The sequence below is a fragment of the Manis javanica genome, chromosome 1 (assembly GCF_040802235.1).
Source record: "Manis javanica isolate MJ-LG chromosome 1, MJ_LKY, whole genome shotgun sequence".
In the NCBI taxonomy this organism is placed as follows: Eukaryota; Metazoa; Chordata; class Mammalia; order Pholidota; family Manidae; genus Manis; species Manis javanica.
Genome location: NC_133156.1, coordinates 203176992 through 203197894, shown reverse-complemented (window position 1 = coordinate 203197894; position 20903 = coordinate 203176992). Strand labels below are relative to the sequence as shown.

The following is a 20903-nucleotide window of genomic DNA, read 5'->3' as shown; positions in this document are numbered from 1 at the left end:
GTCCTCTTTCTGGTATTTTATCCTGCAGTTTTGTTTGGAACATTCTCCTGCCTCTTCATCTTGTCAGGGTTTCTGTGTTTCTTCCTTTGTAGTAGATGGATGTGCTATGCTTCTTGGTCTTGGGAGTAAGGGCTTTATGAAGAAGGCATCCTGTGGTACCCAGAAATTCAGGACTCTTTACTCTCCAATGCCTGTTTCTCCTTTGCAGTGGAGCCCCAGTTGCTTTTGGTTGGCAATGGGTAGGTCTGCCTTTCTGTCTTGTCTGCTGACAGTGGTTTATCTTAGTCCGGTGTGGGTGGCAATTTGCCTCAGTTGGCCCTGTTTGATCAGAGCAGTAGCTTCTGCTGGGTCATTGTGGATGGGGCTGCTCTCTGCCTGCCCTGCAGTGAGGGTGCCATGGCTGCAGGGTTAACAGGGTATGCTGGTGGTTGGTTGGCTCTGGGGCAAGTTACATGGTGGCAGGATGTGCTGCAGGTGAGTTGTGGAGGCAACCCCTGGCTGTGGCAAGGTGCTCACCACTGGTCTTGGAGCTGGCTCCTGCATGCACCACCCCAGTTGTGCTGAGATAGGGCTGAGAAAGCTGGGAGAACCTCCCTCTGCCTGCCAGGCAGAGTTTGATGCTGCTGGGCTGAGTGGGCTGGGGTGCCAGCAGTGTGCAGGGAAGCAAGTTGGGGCTGAGACAAGATCTAGGGGGATGGAGTGTCTGGGTTTGTTAGAGTGTCTGACCTGTTGGGCCAATGGAGGGCTGGGGAGGTATGTTCACCTGCCCTTTCTGCTGCAGAGAGAGTTTCATCCAACCCTCACCCGCTGGCACCACTTCCATTGCTGGCAAAGCTTTTAAACTGCTGCCTCTGCTTTGGGTCTCAGCGGGACCAATGGTGTGTACCTATCCTCCACAGGCAGCTAGAGTCTCAGCCTCCCAGAGTGTTCCAGCTGTCCCTGGTTTCCAGTCCCACTAATCACCAGAACTCAGTGCAGTGTGGACTTGAATTCCCAGAACAGATCTCCAGGGCTAGGTGTGAAGAGTTCCTGAGCCCCTATTCCCTCCCACTCCCATCTTCTTCCTCCCACCTATGGGCTGGGATAGGTGAAGGGCTTGGGTCCCTCTTGATGGCAGCTCTGCCATTTCACCCTTCTCTGTGTGGTCTTCTTCCCCAGGTGTAGGTGGGCTGTTCTGCAGTCATCAGGTCATTTTCAGGGTTAGTTGTATTTGCTGTAGTTGCTTCTTTGGTGTGTATGTGGGAGGAGAGTTCCACCTTGCCTTCCTACTCTGCCATCTTTTGTCCACTTTAGTTGACCATATGCATTTTACCTTTATTCTTGAACTTATTGAATCTAGACCTTTGCTTTTAAGGAAAATCTTTGTCCAAATTATGTGTATTAATTTAAAGCTTGAAAACACTAACAAAAATAAAATACTGTTAAATCTTTTTAGCTTTTATGCCTTCTTTTCTCTTATGATCCTTGTAATCTTTATACTTTCCTAATATTGTGAATATATGTGTCTGTGCACAGGCACGCATGCAGGCATGTGTGCAGGCAAATAGGCTTTATTGGGTTTAGCTGAAATTCAGTAGAGTTATGTGTGCAAGAGGTAAGAGTAAATTTTGGATTAGATGTTAGTAATAAGTACATTGTTCATTGCAAACTTGGGAAAATTCTTATGAAAATCACATGGGCCAAGGTAAAGAGAAAATAATAAAGAGGTTAGTACTTCTTCTATGACAAAATGAGGAAATTTAAGTGTGGCAGCAATTATAACTTGTAAAAATGAAATAAATTAACAATGAATATTGAATTTCCGAAAATAACTTTAATGCTGTGTTTGTAAATAATTTTCTCTGTCAGAATTAGCCATGGCAATTATAACTACTAAATTGACACATTGAAAGTTTCTTTGGGTTGTTGGGTTTTGGACTATGCTTTTCTTTTTAACTTTATTATTTTATGAGGAGGTCCCTTTTATTTCTATATTTAAATAACATTCTTTTGAATTTTTTTCATTACTAAAAGAACTTGAAAGATATTTTACTTAGTACTTGGTAGTGTTTTGGAGGGTGGCAAGGGTAGAGGAGGAAAATACTTACATGTCTTTTATTGAAAACATTTAAATCTTCTCAGGTTCTTTATTATTCAAAATTGCAATACTTGATTTTGTCACAAGATGGTAATATTACCAGTGATTTCAATCACAAAATAGTCTTGCAACTAATGTATCTAGCTGGCTTTCATTCTACTTTATTCTTATTTTTACTCTTAGAAGCTAGAGTAATAGAAATAATTACATTTAAAAAAGACAGTTTTTCTCTTTATTCTTTTCTACATCATCTATAATGAAATTGCTTAAGAGGAAGTATATATATCCTTTAAAAATGCTTTAGAGGCCTTGTTTCCATCCCTGTTAATTTCTAGATACCCTACAATAAGATTCTTAAAGTAAATAGCTTTATAAAATTGAAGTACTTAATAATTATATATTTTCACTGTATGTGCTTAAAGCCTGATTAAAATAAACTTATTTCTGCAACCTTTTAATTTCTTGGAGTTCAAATTAATCTACAATGGAGTAAGTCATTTGCCTTCGTCTGTTCCACCTTTAACACTTGTTTGCTCTATCATATTTTCTTTTGATTAATAATTTCCTGTATCTTCAGCTTTCAACTTCTTTTTGGTCTCAGGGTCACTTTACTCTCTTAAAAACTGAGGACCTTAAAGACCTTTCTTTTATATGGGTTATTAGTATCTATTTACCATATTAGAAATTAGAGCTGAGAAAGTTTTTAAAATTTTGGTTTATTAACTTAAAAAATTGACTGTTAACATAATATATTGGTTAAAAGTAACTATTTTACAGAACAAAAAATATTTAGCAAGATGAGTGGCTTTTCTGCAAATCTTGATAATGTTTGGCTTAAGACAAACCGCTGTATTCTCATCTTTTTCTAAATTCAGTCTGTTTTGTGGTTTTGGCTAAACTATGTGAAGAAAATCTAGCCTCCTACAGATATATATAATTGGAAAAGTATTTTAATAGCATTTTCAGATATTTTATACTATACTAAAACTGTATAAGTAGTTTCTCAGAGAGGTTAGCTGCAGGATAGAATTAGAAACCCTGTTAGTTGGGCTTTTTGTAATGTTTAAGTTCACTGGTGTGTCTTGCAATTTGAATGACTCGAACCCATGTGTAATTTTGTAACACATGTTGATTTCTTTGGAAAATACTGGTTCACTGAGTTACGTAGTTGACATATTGTTCATTATACAGGATTTAAAAAATCATATTCATTACTATTACCACACATTTCATCAGAGACATATTTAAGTATTGGAAAGCTATCAAGCTCACTGTAGTGTATATAAAGCTTCCACATTTCTATTTTTTGCCTGAAAACTTGAGTTTTATTGCCAAACAATGACGTGGAACATCTTTTCAATATGTTTACTTTATCTTCTTTGCTGAAGTGTCTGTTAAGGTCTTTCACCTATTTTTTAAATCTGGTTGTATTGTTAAATTTCAAGAATTCTTTGCATATTTTGGATAACAGTTCCTTATCAGATGTCTTTTGCAAATATTTTCTCCTGGCCTGTGGCTTGTCTTCTTTTTCTCCTGACATTGTTCTTTGCAAAACAGCTTTTAACTTTAATAAAGTACAACTATTTCTTTCATGGATTGTGCTGAAAAGTCATCAAGGTCATCTAGATTTTCTCCTATGTTGTCTCCTAGGAACTTTATAGGTTTGCATTTTATATTTAATTTATGCATTTTACAGAACTCATTTTGAGTTAACTTTTGAGAAGGATGTAAGGTCTGTGTCTACATTGATTTTTTTTTGCATTGAATATCCTGTTGTTCCAGCACCATTTGTTGAATAGACTGTCTTTGCTCCATTGTGTTGCCTTTGATCCTTTGTTAAAGACCAGTTGACTGTATTTATGTGGGTCTATTATTGGGCTCTCTATTCTGCTTCATTGATCTTTATTATTTTGCCAATACCACACTGTCTTGATTACTGCAGCTTTATAGTAAGTCTTGAAGTCAGATAGTGTCACTTCTCCAGACTTTTTTCTCCTTGAATATTATATTGGCTATTCTGGGTCTTTGCCCTGCAATTTACTTTTGAGAGAGAAATGGCATTCTATTAATAATAACCTCACAATAACAGATGTAAACTAGGACTGTCCTGGGCAACCTGGGATATGTATATGGTTGACTTATTTCTAGAGCAATTCAAATCAGCTTCTGCTGCTTGGTCTTGCCACATGATCTTTCTTTGTAAAGCCATCAGTCATTGTGGGAGAAAGGGAAGAATAGGAACATTGAGAGGTTTGGGGTAGCTTTTGTCTCTGTGCTTTAAAATTCCTAACTTCAGGTACAAACTGTATGTCCAATTGGTCTTGAACTTAGGTCTGGTAAAAATTTCAGCAGTGCTCTTGGTTCTTGAGGTGATTTGAGTTAGAATATTAAGTTCAGATGATCGGGAGACATCCATGTGCTAAAGAGTAGTCACAAAGAAGAGACTGGCCAGTCTTGCACCTCTTGAATTATGGGATGTGGATACTAAGATTTGGAATGGTTCAAAGCAGGACCACGAATTGTGGAATTATTAACTGCCTTATGTATCAAAGGCTTTCTGGTGTATAGGGAAAAATAACACTTGTGGATATTATTATGCAATATTATCTTTTTTACAAAATTTGTTCAATTACAATTCTGGGGTTGGATTCTTCCTATATTCTAAAGCCCATTGTGTATGAAATTTAATATTTCTAGAAAATATTCATCAAGACCAAAGTTCTGACAGATTTAGTTTAGGTAAAAATGCATATTCGGTTAAAACTTAAATGGTTATTGAAGCTAACGTCAATATTTTAAAAAGTGTGTTTCAGGCATATATAATGGTATATGTAATTTGTGAGCTTGTATAAATGGTGCATATAACTTGTGAATTTAGTATCAAGATTAAGTAGGAGCTGCATGAAACTTCACTATAAAGCTGTTAGTTCCATTCTTTTATTCTGATGGCTATAAAGAAACTCTTAAAACTCTTATAGCTCTGTTTGATTTATTTAAGTATAGAGAAGTATCCTTTAGGATTTATTGCAGGGTACTTAAAAGAGGATGGTTGTTGCTGTTTTTCCTCAAATTCATTTAATTGCCTCAGACAGTTTGTTAACAGATTTTTGTTTCCTCTCAGGCTATGGCTTAAGCTGTACCAGCTTAAGCTTTGCTCACTATAGATAATTAAGACTAATACCATTGTGTTCATGCCACTCTAATTCTTTCTAATTTAGCCTTTCTAAAAGAATGTCTGTTAATAAGCAAAGTCATAGATGAACAGAGGATAAAAATAATTTTGTGCTTCATTAACCATCAATCTCTGTAGGCTTACTTCTATTGTCTTAATGTGGAAGGAATAGTTTAAAAAATATTTGCTCTTCTGAGCTGTTGTATCTGATGGAGCCATTCTAGTGTCAGAAACAGATTTTGGGGGCAATTTTCCTTAGTGCAATATGTGAGAAAAAGGCTGTAATAAACATTACATTTAATACTTAGATGCTGCATAAACGTGTTAAAAAGTTCTTGTTTGTATAAAAGAAAAAGCAAAATTGATACTCTAACAGTCATGGTCAGCTAGGTAAATTGAACCTTGATGTAAAGTTTAACATTACATTAATCAACTAAAATGCTACTGGAGGTACTATTTGTTCTTTAGTCTTATTTTTTTAAATGAATACATTTACAACCACTTGGTCACCCTTTTGATGTATTATAAATGAAGGGATAGTATAGCAGATTGGTAGGTAAGAAAGGAAAGATATGTGAGATTGCAGCTTTAATGCAGGTTAAGTTGGTATTCTCCTAAGACTTTCTTCAGTTGTATTTTTCTTAGCAGTCATACCTGTTTCATGCAAACACTTCAGGAGACATGTTCTTATTAAGTATTCCTAAAACTATGTAGTTATGCTTGCTTACTTGGCCAAAGTACTGTAAATAACATTTCATGAAATGAATGAATGAATTAAAATGTCTTTGAACCTATAAAATTTAGAATGTTTATATTGGGTTACATATTTTTGCTTAATAGTATAGTCTCTTGGAAATATGCCACTTCAACAATTATTACTTTTTCTCCCTTATGAAAAGTTGTAATGGAGATTTAGTGCTACATTGACTTACTAAGTAAATACAACCTAGATGTTTTGTTATGGATCTTTATATACAGTATACTTGAGAATAATGAGATATTTTCTTTTTCTACTTAAAATAGGTGAGTTGTAAAGTCTTTGTCTAAAGTTGTTGGAAAAAAATATAATTCTTTCACCGTACTTGGAATCAGAAAGGTTAGAATGCACCATGCTTGAACATGTTAGTGATGGAAAACATTTTTTGAAAATAAGTTATACTTAGCAATTTTACTAAATTGTTAAATTCTAATGAATGTCTCATGTTTATTTTGTTTTTTGTGCAGCATCGTTTGTAATTCCTGCTGGTAGAACCACAGCAGAACTGGTATGTAGCTTATTTAAGATACATTGTAAAAGATATGCTCCTCCTTTAGTGAATGGTGGCAGAAGGCTGGGCATAGATACAATTCATAACCCTCCATTGAATGGTAAAAGATGTACTGAGGGATGGCAAGACAGAAGTAGCTTCCATGATATAGATGTTACAAAAACTCAGATGTTCCAGAATTGACATTTTGTTACCAAGTTGCCCTATCTTCTAGAGCAGTTGTTAGCATCTGCCAAGACTGTACCTGTGAAGTTAGGACATTGCTGGAGTTACATTGTATGGAGTTTTAAGGCACTGTACATGTCATATACTTGGTGAATCCTAAGTAGGTAATTTTGATATGGTGTTTTTTCTGATTTTTTTTCTCCCCAGAGTTGAACCACACCACAGTGTTTATTTTATTTAAGTGGAATATTTTTGTCATTTTTTTACCTTTGTGTAGTAGAAATTAGAGTATAGATTCCACCGAACCTCTGCCCCCCACCACTTTAGGATTTGGGGGCAGAAAATAAAATTAAAACTTACAAGAAAATCAGGTAGTTTTCAGGTGGGGAAGAATAGCACTTTCTCTCTTTTACTATTCTTCCATGATATTGATAGTGTATAATTCACTAATTGTTTCCTTAGTAAGTTAAAATAATTTCCTTTTAGCCCATGAGCTACCTTTCTAGGTAAAAGGTTCAGTGGGTCATTTATTTCCATTTCTTCATTAAAAACAAACAAAAGACACACCCTCACCTGGATTTTTGGACGAATGGTGTTGCTTTTGATAGGAGACAGATGAAGAAATCTCTATTTTTAAAATTCTTGGAACTATCTTTTTTCCTGATTAAAGGAATAATATACATCTAAAAAGTAAGAACTAGTAAATTTATAAAGTAAAAAATGAAAGAGCCCTGCAATGTTATATGCTCAAGATAACTGTTCTGTTTGATCTGTATCCATCTAGACTTCTTTCATGAAAGTTATATTAATTTTCAGGTTAACAGTAGGATTATTTTCTGTACTGCTTCTGTAATTTTTTTAGCTTACTAATATGGATGAATCCTTTTCCATGCTAGTTAAATATTGATTAGCCTTAGTGGATGTGCCACAGTTTAATTAACCAATCTTTTGTTGATGGGCATTTAAATTATTTCCATTTTTTTTCTAATATAGCATTCCATTGATTATACTTGTAGATATACCTTTGTATATTTGTGTGATAATTAGATAATCAGGATAAATTCCTAAAAGTAGAATTTCTGGGTCAGAGATCATACATGTTTTCAATTTTGGTATACATTGTAAAATTGCCCTCCAAAAGGATTGTACCATGTATACTCATACAAGCAATGGTCTGATAGAACTGATTTTTATCACATCTTTACCAATAGTCAGTGTTACTAATCAATCTTTTAATTTTTATATGTCTGATAGGCAAAAAGTCCCTTTGTCTTGACTTAGTATTTAAAGAATTTCAAAACCCTAAGGTTTAATTATTCTAGAGAAAGTTATACACTGTCATATTATCTACTTTAAAATATCACTGATCAACTTATAGACTAGAGGATTCCTATAAACAGTTGTAGTTCTTTTATTTAGCATCTTGAGGATCAGTGGCCTAGGTAAAGCCACATAATAGGCAAGTTTTGTAGTCATTGTTCATACCGTTCACTAAGTGAGACTTACTGGCTTCATTGCTAATAGTCATAAAGCACAATTCCTTTTATCTTTAATGAGATGATCTAAATCAAATATTAAAAGGCTGTTTTATTCAGAGAACTCAGGCCTAATGTTAAGTGTTGTAAAACTATTGTTCTGTTGTCCTAGGTCACATTTTTTTACCCTTTGTGAGATCAAGGAGAAAAAATACAAGTAAAACCCTTTTCTAACTTTCTAACATAAATGTCTCATATATAGGGTACTTCAACCTTCAGTGTAAACTTTACTTTTCCTGGTTATGCTATTCATGTACCAGCAGGTGTGACACTACAGACTGCATCTGGTAAGAGTATAGTCCAAAAATATTTTGTTTGTAGCATTGGTACTGACTTCTGTATGTTAATTTTCATGATTTTTAAATAAACTGTGTGCCAGAGGTTATAGGAACTTTCAATAAAACTTATTTTAACAGTGATAATAAATGGTGAATATTATTGCTATCCAGATAGTCTTCCAAAAAGACACTGTACTACTTATGTCCTATATTTCATTATCAATTATCTTTCCCAACATTGTATAAGATGCTTTAAATGTTTTCTCTAATTCAATCAGTAATCTAAATTTTGATGAATACAAAATAACATACCTTTGTCCTAGCTCGTCTACTCAAGAAAAACTAGATTACATTGATTAACTTTGCCTCCTTTCTTACTGCAGATTGCATGGTATGATAGAGGACATATCATGCATGTTTTCAATTTGAAAAATTGAAATACTGAAAATTGCTCTCCAAAAGGATCATACTACATATACTTATATAAGCATTAATTGGAGATTAACCAACTTCTGCTTTTCAGAGTACTGTTTCTTGACTCTTTGGATTGTTGTGAAGTTTAAGCAAAGCATCTAACTCAATGCTCAACAAATAAATTTCTTTCTTCTTTTAAGCATTGTTTAAAGGAAAAGAAGGGGGAAAACTTTGATAACTTTTGAAATTATTAAACTCTTTCTGGACTAGCCTTGTCTTAAAGTTTTTATGTGATAAAATATAAAATCTTAAATATATAAAGTACATTCTTCATGATTATGTTTGTTAAAATCCCGCTTTGGGTTGGTAACACTGTAATTTATCAAACAATGGGAGAGGTTCATAGAGTAAATATTGATGACCTATATGTATCTCAAAATGTGCATAATGTATGAGCAACAGTAGGAAAAGACTAGATATATTAAGATACATAAAGCAAGATATATTTAATTTTTAAAAGTAAGAGTAACACATATTTATTGTAGAAAATACAAAAAATCTGAAAAATAAAAGAACTCCTAGAACTAACCACTATTAGCATACTGATATATTTCCTCCAAGCCTGTCATGCATGAGATTTTTTCTTAAATTAGGGTTCTATTATACTTATAGTTTTATTTTCTCCTTTTTAAGGTCAATTTTATAAAGTCAATGTACCACTTATGGTGACACAGACTTCTGGAAGAGCAGGTATTCTTCAGCATCCAATTCAGCAAGTATTTCAGCAGCTTGGGCAGCCTTCAGTAATAGAGGCCTGTGTTCCACGACTGAGCCCATATTCTCTTCAAGCAACTACTGAAAAATCACAGAAAATGGAAACCATGCTCCAGCAACCCACAATTCTTCATTCTGGGACACTGGCTATGAAATATTTAGACAGTACCACCAGTGTTATACATCTCCCTTCTCAAAATGAGCATAAAATCATGTCTGAAGCTTTGTTGAGTCAGCCAGAAAACTCACAGTTTATCACTCTTTCAAGTGTTGTATTTCCTCCACCAGTGTCTCCAACCAATTCTAACATGGAGCCAGTGCTCAGTGTTTCAGCTAGCATGACCCAAAATCTGCATGGTGGGCCCCTCTCCACAGGTCCTCAGAGGACTTGGCTCTAGCACATGTCTGATATTCAGCTTCACGTTCTTAAAAACAGAATGTTGGAATGCGATTCTGAAAAGCAGCCAAGAAATAAAGAGGAGCCCAGGAGCCTACCTGTCTTGGAGAAGGTAGTTCTCTGTTCAGCTTAGTGGTATTAGGGAACAAAGAGTGGCTAGTGATTAGACATCCTGAGTTTTTTTAAGCTGTAACGTTACTCAAAAATATGTGTGTTTTGTTTTTTCCTTTAGAAGATTGTTTGTTGTTTTTATCATAACTATCAGTTCTTAAAGTATACTCAGCATTTCTGAACTTTTAATTTCAATTAATGAATTAAGATACTTCTTTAAAGAAAATGCTTTTGTTTAAAGTAATCCATTGTTATTTTCTGCAATAAAATTTAAAAGATCTGAAAATCTATCCTAGTAATTAAATGAATAATTTGGGGTAGTTCATCATCACACTTCATGTACAAAAGAGATCCAAAATATTTTTTTTCTCGTTCTACCTAATTTTCCTGAACTCCCATATGAAAGTTTTCTCTCTTGAGGAATTATCTTGCTAATAAATACTTTGTTTCTCCCTGCTTGCTACATAAAATACTAGTTAATTTCTTTTAGAATTCAAACTACTGAAAAAAAAACCTTCTAGTCTTTCCAAATTTAAATTTACAGTTATTTTTACTTCCAGACCAAATGTAACATTTAAATCAATTGAAAATTGATTTAAATTACATATTTTCAAGGATTTATAGTGAAAGCAGAAAGATTGATGGAGAATTTTGGATGGTAAAATTAAAAAAACTTTTGTGTTCTTTTTACAAATGTAAAATGTCAATTCCATTTATACAATTTAGTAACATATAACAAATAAGTTTGTGTCTCTAGCTAATGGTTTAGTGGTTCTCTAGAACTGTATAAATCTGCAGCAATGAATAGTTAAGTGCCACCTTAACATTTTCATAGGTAAGGGGAAAAATATAGGGTACAGTGAAAGATAATGAGCAACAACAAAAATGATCATCAGAAACTATTTGACCTCCTCTAGAATGTTTTAGATGTTTGATAAGGTCTGTTGAAAATCTTCTAGGCATTTTGTTTTGGTATAAGTGTTAAGATTAAAATATATTTGAGTATTTTTTCATTATATTTTCCATATAACATAAAATTTAAGAAATGATATTTAAACTCACAATTATGAAACATTTGGTTTTGAAGTAAAAATAACTGTAAATTAAAAGCAAGTGTTCACTTTATCACTTTTGGAGGCATTTTTCTCCTGGATCTGAATGCACTTTGCAGATATTTGGTGTAACGATTCAAGGACTTAACTCTGCTTATTAGATGTCATCATGTACTTTGTTCTGATATGGGGAAATAGATTAATTAATTAGTCAAGGATTGTTTAGCGGACAGAGGTTGAGAGCTTAAGCTTTGAAGCCACAATAGGTTCACATTCCAGATTCACCATTTATAAGCAACCTATGTAATGTTAGTCTCTGAAATTCAGATATAGTCCATAAACTGGGTATTAAACCAACCTCATAATTTTTAGAATTATCAGTGATGCTTTATAAAGAGTTTTAAATAGCTTCTGGCACCATAATAACTTCAGATTAATGCTCTTCTGCTTTATGAGCATGTGATATATTGGGTAACTTTTCATTTAACTTGTCAGTTTTAAAATCTGTATTTAAAACAAAAATCCAAACATTTAAAAGTATTTATTAATTAAAAAATAATTTACTATAGGATACCTTTAAAGTAGTATCTTGGTAAATTTTGTGCTGATACAATTTTCAAAAAAATTATAAATAGCATTTCTTTTTTATCAGTAGCTGTTCAGAAATTCTTATTGCTTAAACAAGTTACAACTTACTAAACTTGTTTACTTTCCTTGTGTAGGCTATCAGAGATCTAAAGTTTCTATGTAGGTTTAACATTCTTATTGTTTCATAAAATAAATTCCTGACAATATTTGTTGTGTTTCTATTTTAAAGTGTGTATTACTATGTTAAGTTATTCCTCAGTGTAAGAATTTTATTTCTTAATTAGACACTTTATAGGAAAAAAGATGATTTAAGAAAATATTGTATTTTCCCAAATATGTGAAGGTATATTTCATGCTAAATAAGAGTAGAGTGACATGGGATTCTACTGTACATGGCCAGGTAATACATGATCATTATTGTCACTATGTTATGATACATATCTGGATTACATTTCTGTTAAGAATTAAAGAAGATGTGCCCTGCCATTATCATTAGAGGCAACTGGATTTCACATAGTTTATTTTGAAAATGTGAAAAGAAGGTATGTTATAGCTTAGTTTCTCTCTCTCTTTTTTTTTTAAAATTTATCCCCACATCTGGGTATGAAGTTCTGTCAATTCTTACCAGCCATTGAAAAATATGGTTCTTTCATTAGAGGAAAGCTTAAATTGAAAAGATTGGAAGCTGGATTTGACAAACAAAGTTTTATCTTGAAGCATCCTATGCATTTGCTTATTATACTACACAGGCACAGAGGATCTATACAATTGAAGAGACTTTAGTGAAGCTGAGACTCTTGGAAATCATTGAGCTGGTTCGTTTTAGAGCAGAGAGAGAAAATGGAAGCAGTGCCTCTGATAAATGACATCATTGCACTAGAACAGTTGACATTTTTTTCATATTCAGCTAGAATTCATGGAAGAATCAACAGTGACTTTGCTTTAACATTCCACAGGATAAAAATACTAGTGCATCTTGGGATAGCTAGCATCTGATTTTTTTTTTTTTTGGTACCATTAATGTACAATTACCTGAGCAACATTATGGTTACTAGACTCCCCCCATTATCAAGTCCCTACCACATACCCCATTACAGTCACTGTCCATCAGCATAGTAAGATAGCAACTGATTTTTATTTGCACATTGGTACCATCAAAAATTCCTATGTTGTGAGACCTTTTTTGGAAGCTGGAAACTGACCTCTTTGTCACAAAAATTTTTTTCCTTAGCAAAATGTGGTACTCTTTACACTGATGGAGCTCTTGGCAACACATGGTTTACTGCTTCAGTAAAGAAAGCTTTGCTCTCTCTTTTAGCACTTGGCATGCATTAATAGTAAAACACAGCCAATAATTTTAAAAGAATTCTCATTGGCTGGTGTGAAACTCAGATACATTAGAGTGAAGGTATTGAGTAATTGTCTTCTCCAAGACATTTGTTAGAAAATGTGGGCAAAGTGTTAAGTTCTTCATGCAGAATTTTTCTGGCTTTTAAAGAGACAATGTTTGAAGTCTTTGATCATTGGAGAGATTTTTACTATTTGAGAGAGAATGAAAGCCTCCTTATAACAATTTGACTTGGAATTCATTGATGATCTATGTAGTAGATATTTGGCCATATGACAGACTTAGGTCTTTCTATTAGGGATGTCCTGCAGTACCTATTAGGGATGTTGCTGCAAAACTACTGGCTGTTTTGGTCAAATTACCACCTTGGAAAAAGAGATGGGAGTCAGAAAATCATATGAACTTTCCAATGCTTGATGGAAGTGCTTCTGAAGAAAGAAGTTGAGAATGACAAAACTTTTACAGTTTATTGATATTAAATTTGTATTTGTAATCTTATTCCTCTCCCAGAGTAAAGAGGACCTTATCAGTTTAAGTAAAATAAAGATGATGCTACATGAATTCAATTAGAAGAGTACTAGAATACTTAATATTCCTTAATAAACTGATACTTAATCTGCTAAAGTACCATGGGAGCTCTGATTCATTTTGCAGATCTGTGGTTAAGATTTTTGCTACTTGTTGATACTAAAATGAAAAGCCAATTCCAACATGTAATTTAGGTCTAGGACTAAACTTACCATAATTTACTTTTTAAGAAATCTAACTTATTGAACTATAATTTACAAAAATTAAAATTTACCTTTTTTAGGTGTACAGATTTTAAGTATACAGTATGAATTTTGACATATGCTTGCAGTTCTATAATCACTATCAAACTGAGATAACATTTGCGATATGTTTTTGTAATCTATAACCTCCTATTACCTCTGGTCCCTGGCGTCACCCACTGATCTATTTTCTTTTGGTGTAAGCTTGCCTTTTCCAGAATATTGAACAGTAGAATCGTGCAATATGTAACTTCAGCATAGTACATTTAATTCATTCATGTTGCATATATGAGTATATTCTGTTCCACAGTTTGTTTATCCATTCACCATTTGGATATTTGGGTTGTTTTCAGTTTTTAGAATTTGTAAATAAAGCCCCTAAAAACATTCATGTGCAGGGTTTTTGCTTGTTTTGGTGTGGACTTAGATTTTCTTTTCTTTTGAATAAATACCTAGGAGTAGGATTTCTAGGTCATATGATACATGTATGCTTGTAAGAAACTGCCAAACTCACTTCCAGAATGGCTGTATTTCCACCAGCAATGTATGGTGGGATTTTGCATTTCTGCTAGCAATGTGTAAGATTTATAGTTATTTCACTTCCTTGCTATTTAATACTGCATTTTGGAGAAGGAGAAGCTTGTGATTTCGATAAGTCATAATTCACTATTTTTTCCTTTTGATTTCTGCTGTGTGTCTTAGCCAACCAAGGGTTGCAAAGATCTCATGCTTCTAAAAATTTTATAGATTTTACATTTAGGACTGTGATCCATTAATTTTTGTATATAGTGCAAGGTTAGGATTTAGGTACTCTTTTTTTGCATATGGATGTTCAGTTGTTTTATCACTTGGAAAAGACTATCCTATCTCCATTGAGTTGTCTAAAGTGCATCCAGTATCTAACGCACTTTACCTTTAATGAAAATCAGTTACCATGCGTGTGTTGGTTTACTTCTCAACTGTCACTGTTTCATTACTCTATGTGTCTGTCTTTTCACTAGTACTACACTATCTTGATTAGGGTAACTTTATAGTTAGTGTGGACGTCAGAGAGTTGTCGTCTCAATTTTGTTCTTTTTCAAAATTATTTTGGTTGTTCTACTTCCTTTGCTTTTTCACATAAAAGAATGAGCTTGCCAATTTTTACAAAAAAGACCAGCTGGAACTCTGATTTGTGTTTTGCTGGATCTATTGATCAGAAAGGGGAGAATTGATGTCTTCACAATAATGAGTCTTCCAATTCATGGGTATGATACATTTTCTATTTATTTAGGTCTTTGGCTTTTCTCATTAATGTTTTGTAGTTCTTAACACACATAATGCACATCTTCTGCTAGATTTTTATCTAAGTATTTTATGGGTTTGGGTGCTATCATAAATAGTACTAAAAATAACACTATAAAGAACAACTTTATTCATATTTTAAGCTTCATTTGTAGACCTATTTCTCCCTTCAAATCTGTCCATGTTACATATATTTAGGAGCTCTGATGTTTTGTGCATATGTGCTTTAAATTGTTAAATCTTGCTGAATTGATTTTCATTATATAATTTTTTTTCTAGTAATAATGTCTGACTTAAAATTTATTTTGTATGATAGTAGCATAGCTGTCTCAACTCTTTTTTTTTTTTTTTTTTTTTGAGAGGGCATCTCTCATATTTATTGATCAAATGGTTGTTAACAACAATAAAATTCAGTATAGGGGGGTCAATGCTCAATGTACAATCATTAATCCATCTCAAGCCTAATTCTCGTCAGTCTCCAATCTTCTGAAGCATAACGAACAAGTTCTTACATGGTGAACGAATTCTTACAGAGTGAATAAATTCTTACATGGTGAACAGTACAAGGGCATTCATCACAGAAACTTTCGGTTTTGATCATGCAATATGACCTATAAACCATCAGGTCAAATATGAATATTCATTTGATTTTTGTACTTGATTTATATGTTGATCCCACATTTCTCCTATTATTATTATTATTTTTATTTTTAATAAAATGCTGAAGTGGTAGGTAGATGCAAGATAAAGGTAGAAAACATAGTTTAGTGCTGTAAGAAGGCAAATATAGATGATCAGATGATCAGGTGTGTGCCTATGGACTAAGTATTAATCCAGGCTAGACAAGGGCAGCAAGACATCCACGGATGCAGATTTCTCTCAAAGCAGGGGGGGTGAGGTTCTGAGCCTCACCTCTGTTGATCCCCAAATTCTCACCTGATGGCCCCCCTGCGACTGTGCCTGTCTTAGGTTGTTCCTCCCTTGAGGAATCTTACCCGTCTCTGGCTAACCAGTCATCTTCCGGGGCCATACAGGGAAATGTAAAGTTGGTAAGTGAGAGAGAAGCCATATTGTTTGCAAAGGTTAGCTTTTTTCTTCTTTGCAGATTTATGCCCTGTGGCTTCTATGCCCAGCACTTGTCTCGAGGTATCTTTACCACCTGGAGGAATTATGATACTCGGTAATTTTCGATATGAGGCACGAATTCTATTTAAGGTTTGTAATTAGGAAGGAAGAAGAAAAGCTATAGATGTAGCATATGAAGGAAACTTGGGAGGATTGATTATTTCTTTGACATATCTTCTTGTATAGTACCTTAAGTATGTATAGGTTTTAAACTACTAACTAATTTGCACACACATATTAACATAATAGGAATACGGTGACATAAACAAAGCAAATCTATAATTACCAGCCATCTCCAGTGAAGCCAAGAAAACCATTTAGGCACCCTAGGCATTTGTGAAAATTTATCTATGATATGATGGATATTGTCCAACTGTACTTGAACCATCAGACAAATTAAAGCAGCCCATTTCTGGGATCTGTTCACATCCCATATGTTCTTTTAACCATAGATAGTCTATAGTCATGAGATTTTGGGGTGCTACAACTTGCACCCCTCCCAACTCCTGGTTGAGTTCCAACAGTACAGATCCAGTCAAATTCGTTGTCTCACTGTATGCACATGCCAGCCTAGACATCTCCCTCCTCCTTCTTATGGCAAGTCCAGGAGACGGTGGGCTGGATGCAGCCACAACCGCAGCATCGTCCGGATCCCTGTGGAGGCTTTTTGATGATCATCCCCTGGCACGAGTCCTCCAGAGAGTGCTGATGCCGGAAGCTCCTCCTCATATCGTATCTTAGTTCATTTTCTGGGTATCCAAGCTAGGCCTTGATCTTCTGCATAGAAACAAACAGACCCTTTGCCCACACTTTGACATGCCCTCTATACCACTGTGCAGAACTCATTGGAGGTCAGCACACAGTAACTGCTTTCTTTTTTTTTTTTTTAATTAAGAGAAAGGAATATTATCAGAAAAGAGTACCTCCATAGCTGATCATCTGACACCCTTTAAGTGATCAACATTAAGGATATTTAAAGCATGCGTTGATCTTTGATTTACCAATAGTTTTATCCTGTTAAGGAGTAATCCCCCTTTTCTTTCTTTCTTTCTTTTTTTTTTTTTAAATTTTTAATCTACACTTACCTGAAGAATACTATGTTTACTATGCTCTCCCCTATATCAGGTCCCCCCTAACAACCACATTACGGTTACTGTCCATCAGCTTAGCAAAATGTGGTAGAGTCACTACTTGTCCTCTCTGTGTTGTGCAGCCCACCCTCCCCTTTCTCCCTCCCCCCCATGCATGCTAATCTTAATACCCCCCTTCTTCTTCCCCCCCCTTATCCCTCCCTGCCCACCCATCCTCCCCAGTTCCTTTCCCTTTGGTACCTGTTAGTCCATTTTTGGGTTCTGTAATTCTGCTGCTGTTTTGTTCCTTCAGTTTTTCCTTTGTTCCTATACTCCTCAGATGAGTGAAATCATTTGGTATTTCTCTTTCTCCGCTTGGCTTATTTCACTGAGCATAATACTCTCCAGCTCCATCCATGTTGCTGCAAATGGTTGGATTTTTCCACTTCTTATGGCTGAGTAGTATTCCATTGTGTATATGTACCACATCTTCTTTATCCATTCATCTACAGATGGACATTTAGGTTGCTTCCAATTCTTGGCTATTGTAAATAGTGCTGCGATAAACATAGGAGTGCATCTGTCTTTCTCAAACTTGATTGCTGCGTTCTTAGGGTAAATTCCTAGGAGTGGAATTCCTGGGTCAAATGGTAGGTCTGTTTTGAGCATTTTGATGCACCTCCATACTGCTTTCCACAATGGTTGAACTAATTTACATTCCCACCAGCAGTGTAGGAGGGTTCCCCTTTCTCCACAGCCTCGCCAACATTTGTTGTTGTTTGTCTTTTGGATGGCAGCTATCCTTACTGGTGTGAGGTGATACCTCATTGTAGTTTTAATTTGCATTTCTCTGATAATTAGCGATGTGGAGCATCTTTTCATGTGTCTCTTGGCCATCTGTATTTCTTTTTTGGAGAACTGTCTGTTCAATTCCTCTGCCCATTTTTTAATTGGGTTATTTGTTTTTTGTTTGTTGAGGCGTGTGAGCTCTTTATATATTCTGGACGTCAAGCCTTTATCAGATCTGTCATTTTCAAATATATTCTCCCATACTGTAGGGTTCCTTTTTGTTCTATTGATGGTGTCTTTCGCTGTACAGAAGCTTTTCAGCTTAATGTAGTCCCACTTGCTCATTTTTGCTGTTGTTTTCCTTGCCCGGGGAGATATGTTCAAGAAGAGATCACTCATGTTTATATCTAAGAGGTTTTTGCCTATGTTTTTTTCCAAGAGTTTAATGGTTTCGTGACTTACATTCAGGTCTTTGATCCATTTTGAGTTTACCTTTGTATATGGGGTTAGACAATGGTCCAGTTTCATTCTCCTACATGTAGCTGTCCAGTTTTGCCAGCACCATCTGTTGAAGAGACTGTCATTTTGCCATTGTATGTCCATGGCTCCTTTATCAAATATTAATTGACCATATATGTTTGGGTTAATTTCTGGGGTCTCTAATCTGTTCCACTGGTCTGTGGCTCTGTTCTTGTGCCAGTACCAAATTGTCTTGATTACTATGGCTTTGTAGTAGAGCTTGAAGTTGGGGAGTGAGATCCCCCCTACTTTATTCTTCTTTTTCAGGATTGCTTTGGCTATTCGGGGTCTTTGGTGTTTCCATATGAATTTTTGAATTATTTGTTCCAATTCATTGAAGAATGTTGCTGGTAATTTGAGAGGGATTGCATCAAATTTGTATATTGCTTTCGGCAGGATGGCCATTTTGACGATATTAATTCTTCCTAGCCATGAGCATGGGATGAGTTTCCATTTATTAGTGTCCCCTTTAATTTCTCTTAAGAGTGACTTGTAGTTTTCAGAGTATAAGTCTTTCACTTCCTTGGTTAGGTTTATTCCTAGGTATTTTATTCTTTTTGATGCAATGGTGAATGGAATTGTTTTCCTGATTTCTCTTTCTATTGATTCGTTGTTAGTGTATAGGAAAGCTACAGATTTCTGTGTGTTGATTTTGTATCCTGCAACTTTGCTGTATTCCGATATCAGTTCTAGTAGTTTTGGAGTGGAGTCTTTAGGGTTTTTTATGTACAGTATCATATCATCTGCAAATAGTGACAGTTTAACTTCTTCTTTACCAATCTGGATTCCTTGTATTTCTTTGTTTTGTCTGATTGCCGTGGCTAGGACCTCCAGTACTATGTTAAATAACAGTGGGGAGAGTGGGCATCCCTGTCTGGTTCCTGATCTCAGTGGAAATGCTTTCAGCTTCTCGCTGTTCAGTATAATGCTGGCTGTGGGTTTATCATATATGGCCTTTATTATGTTGAGGTACTTGCCCTCTATTCCCATTTTGCTGAGAGTTTTTATCATGAATGGATGTTGAATTTTGTCAAATGCTTTTTCAGCATCTATGGAGATGATCATGTGGTTTTTGTCTTTCTTTTTGTTGATGTGGTGGATGATGTTGATGGATTTTCGAATGTTGTACCATCCTTGCATCCCTGGGATGAACCCCACTTGGTCATGGTGTATGATCCTTTTGATATACTGTTGAATTCTGTTTGCTAATATTTTATTGAGTATTTTTGCATCTACATTCATCAGGGATATTGGTCTGTAATTTTCTTTTTTGGTGGGGTCTTTTCCTGGTTTTGGTATTAGGGTGATGTTGGCTTCATAGAATGAGTTTGGGAGTATTCCCTCTTCTTCTATTTTGTGGAACACTTTAAGGAGAATGGGTATTATGTCTTCTCTGTGTGTCTGATAAAATTCCGAGGTAAATCCGTCCGGCCCCGGGGTTTTGTTCTTGGGTAGTTTTTTGATTACTGTTTCAATTTCTTTGCTTGTAATTGGTTTGTTTAACTTTTGTGTTTCTTCCTTGGTCAGTCTTGGGAGGTTGTATTTTTCTAGGAAGTTGTCCATTTCTTCTAGGTTTTCCAGCTTGTTGGCATATAGATTTTCATAGTAGTCTTTAATAATTCTTTGTATTTCTGTGGAGTCTGTCGTGATTTTTCCATTCTCATTTCTGATTATGTTGATTTGTGTTGACTCTCTTTTTCTCTTAATAAGTTGGGCTAGAGGCTTATCTATTTTGTTTATTTTCTCAAAGAACCAGCTCTTGGTTTCGTTGATTTTTGCTATTGTTTTATTCTTCTCAATTTTGTTTATTTCTTCTCTGATCTTTATTATGTCCCTCCTTCTGCTGACTTTAGGCCTCATTTGTTCTTCTTTTTCCAGTTTTAATAGTTGTGATGTTAGACTATTCATTTGGGATTGTTCTTCCTTCTTCAAGTGTGCCTGGATTGCTATATACTTTCCTCTTAAGACTGCTTTCGCTGCATCCCACAGAAGTTGGGGCTTAGTGTTGTTGTTGTCATTTGTTTCTATATATTCCTTGATCTCTATTTTGATTTGTTCATTGATCCATTGATTATTTAGTAGCATGTTGTTAAGCCTCCATGTGTTTGTGAGCCTTTTTGTTTTCTTTGTAGAATTTATTTCTACTTTCATACCTTTGTGGTCTGAA

The 20903-nt window shown here is 34.8% G+C and overlaps 1 protein-coding gene across 1 annotated transcript in view; it reads left to right on the top strand.

Moving 5' to 3' along the window:
• GTF2A1L (general transcription factor IIA subunit 1 like) overlaps window positions 1–20903 on the top strand; it is a 60524-nt gene that overhangs the window by 26462 nt on the left and 13159 nt on the right. Inside the window, 3 exon segments of the mRNA XM_073213456.1 lie at window positions 6474–6514; window positions 8420–8504; window positions 9603–10192. Of these exon segments, the coding sequence (XP_073069557.1) occupies window positions 6474–6514; window positions 8420–8504; window positions 9603–10192 (716 nt within the window).